Here is a 10683-nt window from a genome sequence, read left to right as displayed (position 1 = left end):
CTAGGGGATCCCCAACAGCCTGTTTTGTGTGACTGTTGTGGTTTAAAAGAGATTACACAAAGAAGAAAAGATTTATTTGTATAATAACAGGATGTTTCTGCACAAACAACGGCAACTCATTTTCTGATAGAAACACAATTAAAAGTGGATTTTCTAGGCTTTACGACTTTTTCAAAGTTTACACATCCAGCATTACTTAAGTAAAATGTGATGCTAATAATACGCAGTGTAGCCAATTATATACATACAATTATATAACATAATACATAGACTGTAAAAAAAATGGACGACGCAACGCCCCTTCCTTACATTGTAATGAACTGAACATAAAATGTCTGCCGATGGCCGCTGACATGTTACGCAAAAACTTCAGTTTGGAGCCGGAGCAGGCGCAAAAGGAATTGTCCGTGGAGCCCGAAGGTGGAGCTGCTGTAACTTTTGCCCCAACGCTCGTGTGGATTTAGACAACAAATAAATTACCACACAACCCTGGTGTTCAGTTAAAAACTAGGTAATTTGGCCAGGAATTTTTGAGGCGAGTGGTCAGAGAAAAACACAGGCATTCTGGATTCGGACAGCAATAAAATCACTGAATACCCCCTGTAAATTATGAAAATACCTAACATTCCCACGAGAAACAATTACCATCTGAATAGGGCTTTAGACGTTTGGATATGCCACATTTTCTAACAGGATTACAAATTGGCACAATAAAAGAGTTCATAAAACGTGATCTTTTGAGGTTGGCAATCGTTTATATATATTAAATCTGATATTGGGTAAAACTAATGTGCGTTTATGCTTTCCTTGTAAACTCTGTGTAAAATATCTACTTTCAGAAATCTTGTCTTTCATCCTCCTCTACAGTTTCACAATACTTCTCTCCAGGTGCATCCCTCCCTTCTCTCTCTCAGCTCATGTCTTATGGCCTTGACCCATCTTATCGCTAGTTTCTGCCTTCTCCTCCTTAAACCTCTTTCTCATGGTTGTGAAAAAACAACCAGCCTGTATTAGCTGTATTACTGTATTACTATAAAAATTACTTTCAGGCATGTTTTTTTAAGAGTAACACATACTGTATATATGGATTAACTGTTTAAGTCACAACATGATCTCATGGAAATCCGTGTTATAGTCACGTGACGGGAGCACAGATGACTTTTTCGTGTCACTCCCACGGATTTCTCGTGTCATTTTATGTATTGTTTTCTCATAGTTTTTTCCTATTTTTAAATCACTGTCACTTGGGTTTAAATTTGTGGTTCGGGTTAGGATGTACTTTCATGTATTGGTTTCTACATGTTTTTCTTCCGCTTTTAAAACTATTCTTGCCTGGAGTTGGAGTTTGGGTTAGGATGTCTAAAAATGTAACAGAAAGTGATTCTAACCCCAACCGACATTGGTGAGAAAATAGGAAAAACAGTGAGAAAACAATACATAAATTGACACGAGAAATCCGTGGGAGTGACACGGAAAAATGCTGTATTCCGTGAAATGGACACGGATAAATTATCAAATTTTCCGTGACTATAAAAACGTTTTTTTATGAGATCAGATTCTTAACTAGATGTCAAAACAAAAATGAACTACACTGGTGTGAAAAAGTGTTGGTTCCTCTCCAGATGTCTTATGTTATTGCATATTTGTCACACATCAAACAAATTTAAATATTAGTCAAAGATAACAAGTGAACACAACATGCAGTTTTAAATGAAGGTTTTTATTATTAAGGGTTATTAAACTGTAAGGGGGCAAAAATTTTTTTTACACCCACTGTATTTTGTGTCATTGTTTAAAATAAATAGTGAAGCTACGGTAGCCACCACAGGACAAACACGCCATCTTCTGAGACAACGTTGTGATCAAACACGCTCTGTTGAGCAGTTTGTCTGTTTAGGGCTACTGTACAGTAAAAACATGGCAGCACAGTGAATTTATTAGTTGTCTTACCCTTAGCTTGGCCTCCTGTATGCGTTCATTTTCTTGTCTCATTCTCTCTTCTTCAAGTCTTTGCTTCTCCATAAGTTGTTCTAAATTAAAACGATGATGTTCTAAAAGAAGTCGTCTTTGTCTTTCCACTGTCAAGACAGAGAGAAGGTTTAGTGTGTATACAGACATAAACTCTACCGTAATAAATATTTGATATAATTTAGGGATGCACCGGTTGACCGGCCAGGGATCGGAACCGGCTGGTTTTTGCGCGATCGGCAACCGGACGTTTTTTGTATTTTTTCGGACGATTTTTCCGGAAGACTAAATTTTTATCATTCGCAAACATGTCTTTTGTGTAAAAGCATTTTGAAATCTGTGCGCACGACATTAAGATTGCAAGCTGCAATGTCTGTAAAGGACAAGTTAATCGTGGAGATTAACAACAGTACATTCGGCAGGGCTCTCAAGTCTCACACATTCAGTGTGAGATACACGCATTTCAGTCAGTTTACACACTCACACCTTATATTTTTAAGAGACTGATAACTTTTCCTGCTATATACAGTTAATGGACGAGGCGCAGGGAAGTTATCTGTCGAGTTTAGCTGTCTCGAGTTTTTCTCGAGCTCTTCTCTGATGTCAATCAGCACAAAGTGAAAGTTAGAAGAGCGAGATCCGATAAATGCTGTAAATAACACAGGTTTCTTGAATATAGCCAAATACATGTTAAATCATGCTTGATTTATTAAAAAACTCCCCAACTGCTTTGCAATCAGAAGCTTTAGCTTACCTGAAACTAACGTAGAGGATTCCTGAAGTTAATGAAAGGACCAGAAATTTATTTAATTATTATTGCCATGTAGCACTGAACATGTAACCTTATCTGTCTCTTAAACACAGCTTAAAATACACGTGCTGCAATCCTACTGTATATAATACAGATTTCATTTTAATTTATAACAAACAAATTATAATTTATATTTGTGCTGGTCAGTTATGAATAATAGGTAACATTGAACTGCTAGCAAAAACTTGAGAATTTGGTGGGGCAGAGGGGCCTCTCCCCTAACAGATGTTAACTTTTAAATAAAACCTGAGAGCCCTGCATTCACCACAACAAACTTGGTCAGACATTTAAGTTCATCACCTGATAGAACACAATAATTATCAAAAGTCTGTTGATAATGCAAAACAGGCAAGACCATCAACCCTCACTCAACCATCCATGTCATGGTCTCATTTAACCACTTATGTTTGTATTGAACATAGCCTACTGCACAGTTACTGCTGTTAATTTTAGATGGTTATAGTTATTGGTTTCAATAGCCAAACCAAGTTTAGCCTGTTAAATACCAAATAAGCATATTGTTTATGTATACTTTCATTCTTTCTTATTTGTTGCTTGATAAGAAAAAAAACGGAATCGGCCAATTTGCTTGTTAAGAAAATCGGTATAAAAACCGGCCATGAAAAATCAAGATCGTGCATCCCTAATATCATTTATATGTCACACTTATCCCAAACATGGGAGATGACGATGACGAATAAGTGATTTAATAACCTATACTGGTGATACAAAGACATTGCTTAGACATTGACGAGAATCAACAATAGACAAAGTTTAGAAAATAGTATACAAGGATGGTGAATGACGGGGTGCAAAGGATTATGGGAACTGGAGTCCAGAAATTGACATTAGATGACAGGGGAATCATGATACTAGGAAGGCCTTAAAAAGATTTAGGGCAAGATTTACTAACATATTGCACCAGCACAAACCATCAAATTGCATTATGGATTTACTGAAGACCCACATTGGATAATTTGTGCAGAAGAGGTGTGGTCTAGTTATTTTTGTGACTGACCTTATTTCATATGCATTTAAACATTTATGGGAGGAGATTATTTAAATGATTCCCCCAACACAATTTACTAATGTTTGTGCATGAGATATTACTGGTATTTGCGACATTTTTAACACAAAAAAAGCATGTCTTAAGCCATTTTACACTTGAAATTGCTGCAATTGTTGCTGATAGGAGGCATCATGGTTTTAAAAGCTTTCCAGACCGACATACGCAAAAAGGTGATGAAATAACGCAATATTTTTCAGCTCTGTCAAGTGTTGCGTGCTAAAGATGCTGTTATAGTTGTGCTATATGTGCACATGGACACCTTTGTTTTGGAAGAGGAAAAAGCCTAAACCAAACAAAATGTGACTATGGTGTAGCATTCATAAATGTTATGTTTTATTACCGTATTTTATTTTTACATTGTACTGGAACAGATATATAGTGTACGAAAATCAGCTATTAATGTGGAGTGATCAATTTACATGAATGATCAATCTGTGACCCTTTGTAGCAATAGCCAAGAATACAACGTATGGTTCAAAATTATACATTTCTATTTTTATGCCAAAACACATTAGAATATTAAGTAAAGATTGTGTTTCGTATTTAGTAAATGTTTTACCATAAATAAATAAAAATGTATTTATCATTAGTAATATGTGTTACTAAGGGTTTGGACAACAAATTTAAAAGGTGATTTGGTAACATTTTGCTTGACCTTCATAATCGCATGTCATGAACATGAAGAAGATTTTATGCACATTTATGACAACTGTTATTAAGTGTCATTTGTCAATTATGTCATTTTTAATACAAAGATGACATTGCTTGAGATGTCTTTATGACAACTTGGCATAAACCCCTACAATACATCATAACTTGCCATGACAACTTCATTACTAAGACAACATAACTATATTTTCTTAAGTTTTATAATTATTCTGCTATTGTCAGGACCCGTCTGAATCTTGTCTTAAATTATATCTATCTTTGTGATGGGGTCCTGGCAGTACCGTGTTTTATGTGGGAAATGCGTGGTTTTAGTATTGGTTTATTCTGGCCACGCATTTCCCGGGTCTCGTCTCTTTTTACTCGCTCCCTTACCTGTTATTATTTTCACCTGTTCCCCTCATTAGTTTTCCTATTTAATGTCAGTGTGTTTGGTGTTCGTTGCTGGTCCATTGTCTTTTTCCTGTGAGTACTTTTTTCCATTGATATACCTAGTCTAGTTTGTGTAGATTTGTAGTTAGTGTTTGTTTTTGAGTCAAGTCTAGTTTATTCAGTGTATTGTTATCTTGCTTGTGTTTCATTTTGCCCCCATGGGGTTTTGTTTTTCCTGTTTTTGTTAAATAAAGTCTAGTATTTTTCCCACCTCTGTCTGCATTTGGGTTTGTGTTCTGCCATTCCTGACAGCTATGTCATGCTTATGACAAGTTATGATGTATTGGTTTATGTCAAGTTGTCATAGACATCTCAAACAATGTCATCTTTGCATTAAAAATGACATAATTGAATGAATGACACTTAATGACAGTTGTCATAAATGTGCACAAAATCTCCTTCATGTTCATGGCATGTGTGATGTCATGATTATGAATGCGTTATGTCAGTCTTATGAACACCCCTTCAGGTAAAGTGTTACCGGTGAGTTTCTTCCAGATTTTGAAATACAGTAGTTATATCTCTGCCAAATATTGTCCTATCCTAACAAGACTTCAATAGCTTTCTTCTTCACACTTTCGTGAATATTAGACAGCTGTTTTGGATCAACTGGAAACTGGCTTAATTTGAGCATCTCAGACCCGTAGAGCTTCATCCACTGCTTGTTTATTATGGATCTTAGCCAGGGAAATCACTGCGTTTTCCAGACATGGTACACTTCCACTGCGGATTGACTCCACATACACTTCAGCCATATTACCCAAAACTGCCACAACAAACATATTCACACTTCTACTTTATTTTCATTAGTAAGTTTATAGGGACACTCCACTTTTTTGAAAATATGCTCATTGAATGAATGAATGAATGAATGAAGCGCGAGACTAGAAAGCTCTCAAAATATCAGCAGTGAACTCCGTCTCCGATCGGCGCACAGGGACAAAAATAAATAAATAAATAAATAGCCTAAATTAAACGCAAAAATTACATAGCCTGCACTGGTGTCAACCTTATTTACCACTTTGTAAAACTTATTCCAGGCAACCCTCTTGAGTTTGCCACGTAGGCTACCTCCTTCGCCGGGGTTGATAAGAGCTGGGTCCCAATTCAAAGGGTGCTTACTGCTTATTAGAATGAAGCCTCAAAATGCGTCCTCATTTCTCCGCGCTGTTAATGATAGAACGAATGGATCCTTAACAGCCGAGGCTATCCCAAACAATTAAAACCTTTATTAAATAAAAGTATGTATTTATTAGAAAACTTTTTCTTGTCACAGTTTTAGTATTATAAGTTATGTTTTGTGTTAATATTATTCTGTTTATGTTGCGTATATTTCTAAGGTTAATTAATTTGATATACTGTTAAATAGTTTAATCTACATCGTGTCATATTTTCTAAAATAAAGTAATATTTTTCTGATTACATATTTATTTTAAGTCAGAAATGTCTCCGCTGTTTTTTGCTGACAGGCGAGGTGGGCGCTACTGGGGGCGCGTGCAACAGGTGACGCAAATTATGGGTCCTCAGAAGGCTAGACCGTCTCATTTCAGTTCTCTTCGCGAACATCTGAGGCTGGCACCGTGAAAGACAGAGTGCTTACCTTTTAAGGTCACATAGGACACAGCTAATAAAAAGCAGTCGATCCGCACCCGCCCGAATTTAATTAAAATATAATTTTTCGTCACGTCATCCGCCCGATTCGCGGAGTCCGCGGCTGTAACCGCCAACCGCGCATCTCTACCCTAGAGTTAAACATTTGATTTTTAGAGTTTTGGAATCCATTCAGCCGTAATAATCAAGGACTTTGCCGCTGTAATATGGCTGCAGGATGCGCTATGATATTACGTAGCACCCGAAAATAGGCCCCTGCTATTGAAAGTAACCAGGGGAGTATTTTCGGGCAGTGCGTAATATCACTACGGCTGCTGCAGCCATACAGCGGCAAAGTCCTTGATTATTACACCAGAATGAGAGTATAGTTCCTAATCATATCTGCCTTGAAAATCACAACTTTTAATTTGTTGTTGGTCTTAGTACATGAAGTAACTACAGAAGAGTCAAGTTTTAAATAGGAAAAATATTGAAACTCTTTGGTTAATTTTTAGCAAGATGCTAATGGTCTTTAATTATGTTAATTAAGACATGTGTGTTTTGTATTTTTCATTTTGTCATAATTATACAGAAGGCTTATAATTAGGAAATATCCACAACAAGCTAAACTTATATTCTGTATGTATATATATATGTATGTATGTATTTTTAAGTTGAAAACAATGTAAAATATATATATATTTTCTTAAATTCTTCATAAAAAATATCCTACAGAAAAAAGGCGTTAAAACCCCACCCGGAGCGAAGTTTCAAATCCTTAGTTTCATGTCGGTCAGTATTAACTAATTACTGTTTGATCTTACATACATTATATTATACCAAATATTATATACTAACCCCAAATTTAAGCAAAGTTTGAGGACTTGCGAAGTTTAAAGTTTGAGGACTTGACAAAGTGGGCTATCATCATTTAAACAGACTCTAAACACCAAAGAGCCCGGAGCAAACGAAAAAAAAACACATCTACATAACCGACTACTCAGTTGCCATATAAATATCTTCTCAGTTTAGTTTGACATGTATTTGTGAATAAAGAAAACCATATTTATCCTAGCTGCTTCGGTGAAAGCCCGTTCTTCTGACTAAATACAATAATGCCGGTGCTGCGGAAAAAAACTCTTCCTCGTGATGATGGTTATCCGATAAAAACAACAGACGGATTGAACAAGATTGAATATCTGTATTTAACATTATTTTACAAATAACGTAAGCGGCTCGATACCTTATTGTTGACTGTGCAAAATTACTAACGTTAGCTTAATTTAACAACATTTCACAAAGACGGAGCTTTGCTTTTAAACTACCATGTGCAGTTATCCGGTTCATTTTCGAAAGAGTATATAATAAATGTTCTCCGTTTCATTTCGTTCTCCGTGTCTGTCTCGTTATTAACAAAATAACATAGACTTTATAACAGAAAGCTTACAAATCTCTCATGATGTGTTGACGCTGTTGTGCAAAATGCAAATTATCCAACCTTTATAAGCCAAATAATTTTACACCTAATTTTATATGTATTTCTTCTGAGCAATATAAACCTGTGGTTTGTTATTTTATACTCCTTTTACTATGTTAAACTCTTTATGTTACTTAATACGCCTAGGGTTGCTTTGATGTAAAGTATAATAATCATTGAGACAGGAGTATATGCATGACAGCTCTTAAATTGCATGTTTAACAAACTGACACACATAATTTTGTATTTACTAGTTTATTAAGAGTAGAGAGATTGATGCATGTATTAGATAGAACAAAGCTTAAGGGATATATTACAGTTTAAAGCATGATTTAAAGACCTGTCTTCGTGGGAGAAAGCGCAGAGGAGTTCGGAGAAGAACGACAAAGAGACTTCGTCATAAAATATTAGGGGACTTTCCCAGTAGACGTAAGGATCAAAGGCGTGCCATGAGGCCCTGAATATGATTCCTGGAATTCGGACCCGAGACCGTGCCTATAAATTGATGCTGGTGCAGAGCTTAGGCAGATCTGGAGACCCCGCAGCATCCAGCATCTCCGTTGTCTGACAGCCTGAAATCTTGTGTGCTCTAGACTTAGTACTTTTTAGACTTTGTATTTTTGTCTCATTACCCTTAGTTAACTTGGTATTTTTATTTATTTTCTTTTTAAATTCGGCAAAACTTGTAATCGCAACTAGCTAAATTGTATTAATACATTTTATAAAAGACAAGAAGAAGTGTGCTTGCGTGAATTTAGCTCAAATAATCAACCACGGGGAAGTCTTCTGACAATTATGTGAGTATAATCTAATTATTATAATGTGGGATTGGTATACTTAGGGAAGTAATTGTTAGATTTGACTGTCCTTGCCTACCCTAAATAGAAAGAATAGGCAAAAGGTACAAATTTTCGTACCGTAAAACATGGCGCCCAACGAGGGGCACGATTTGTCCTTGATTTCTGGCCAGGATCAACGGCAAATCGCGTCATTTAAAAAACGATTACGAGTTACCTTGCCTAGGGAAGAGTTAAAATAATAATTTAATAATAATTAAAATCCCGTGAGACCTCAAAGAATAGTTCGAAAGGAACTATTATACGACCCAGAAAGGGTTGGTGCGCGCGCACAACTTTATATAAACCGCCAGAAAGGAGGTTTATTAGAGCTCGTTAACGTACGGTGGGGTTAAGCTGTCAGGAAGGACGCTTTTTAAAATGACAGAAAGAGCTCAGACCCGTATTCTCGTGTACACAAGAAGCGATCCTCGTGTACGTGAACGAGAGCGTGCCGCTAAAAATGCGAAAACCTCAGTCCGAGTGAAGGGAGCTGAGGAAATAGCGCTATGACTCTCGTTTAAAGATACATTAGGGGGTATGATGTTCTCAGAAGCCAAAATAGGCTTAGCTGTAGTACGATGGGCACAAACACTAAAGAGGAATAAAAACAGTGGCGTACTTATACAGTGAATGAATTAAGATGTCGAGTTTATTTTGTCAACAGTGAAAGAAGTTGACTTAGGGACCATAAAAATAAACTGTTTAAAAAAAAAAGACAGGGAGAGACAGTGAATATTGTAGACTTGGAATTAAGCCTTTTCCCCTTGATTATTTGATTCACGGATCCGGACACCAATTGTCTTGCCAAGAAAAAATCTTTAATATATATATATATGTCAGGAGAGAAACCAGTAAAGATGTTCTATTTATGATAGCCTATACATTTCTTTAATTCTCCTTCCTTTCACCCCGTCATCCCTCAGTTTCTCTGGGGCGGTACAGTAAGGTTTGAGCTTTTATACGTCACAGAAAGACTTCCATGTAAGGTAGAAAAACATGTTGCTTAAGCATCTCAAATATAGAACATATATGTCATGCTAACACATGGCACAGTCCACTCCTATATTAAGATACTATCCTTAGTGTATACTTCTGTGGTGCTTTGCAAACTGTACACATCTGACATGTCATATCAATGGAGCGTATTACCCTCTTTCAATCCCCTGACATGTGATCCATACTATCTATAGTCTCGTGCATTCAAACACATGCATTTAACACTCCATAAGATAACACAACTGATTATGAATATAAAGAATAATAATACAGATACATAATATATAATAATAAAATCATATTAAAATAATACATTTTAATAAAAGACTAAATTTAATAATAAAAGACATAAGATAACACAACTGATTATGAATATAAAGAATAATAATACAGATACATAATATATAATAATAAAATCATATTAAAATAATACATTTTAATAAAAGACTAAATTTAATAATAAAAGACTAAATTTTAAGTCTTCAATATGGATCGCGTTAAAATGTACCAACAAGAAATAATACATTTCGAAGTTGAGAGAGAGATCCCACCAGAACTTGGAAAAACAGAAAAGCCTGAGAAATAGGCTACGACCTTAAAATAGTCAACACAAAAGTGATAATACACGACCACGCTGGTCTAAAAGATACTAGCGAAGGCATGTTAGTCCTAACAGTTGGTCCTAAACGGCAACGAACGAATGATTACGGGAGTCAGAACAGCAAGTGTGATATTTGACAAATTATAATAATAATAATAATAATAATAATAATAATATAATAAACTTTATTTTCTATAGCGCCTTTAAAGTAGCATCTCAAAGCGCTGCACAAGG

The 10683-nt window shown here is 35.8% G+C and overlaps 1 protein-coding gene across 1 annotated transcript in view; it reads right to left on the bottom strand.

Moving 5' to 3' along the window:
• Window positions 1-1844: 1844 nt before the first annotated feature.
• The window catches only part of LOC141350987 (guanylate-binding protein 1-like), a 57713-nt gene continuing 48874 nt past the window's right edge, over window positions 1845-10683 (bottom strand). Inside the window, exon 3 of the mRNA XM_073856896.1 lies at window positions 1845-2078. Within this exon, the coding sequence (XP_073712997.1) occupies window positions 1900-2078 (179 nt within the window). The 3' untranslated portion in view covers window positions 1845-1899. The remainder of the gene's footprint in view (window positions 2079-10683) is intronic.

This window comes from Misgurnus anguillicaudatus, chromosome 2 (assembly GCF_027580225.2).
Source record: "Misgurnus anguillicaudatus chromosome 2, ASM2758022v2, whole genome shotgun sequence".
NCBI classification, from domain to species: Eukaryota; Metazoa; Chordata; class Actinopteri; order Cypriniformes; family Cobitidae; genus Misgurnus; species Misgurnus anguillicaudatus.
This window is presented reverse-complemented; position numbering and strand designations above follow the sequence as displayed.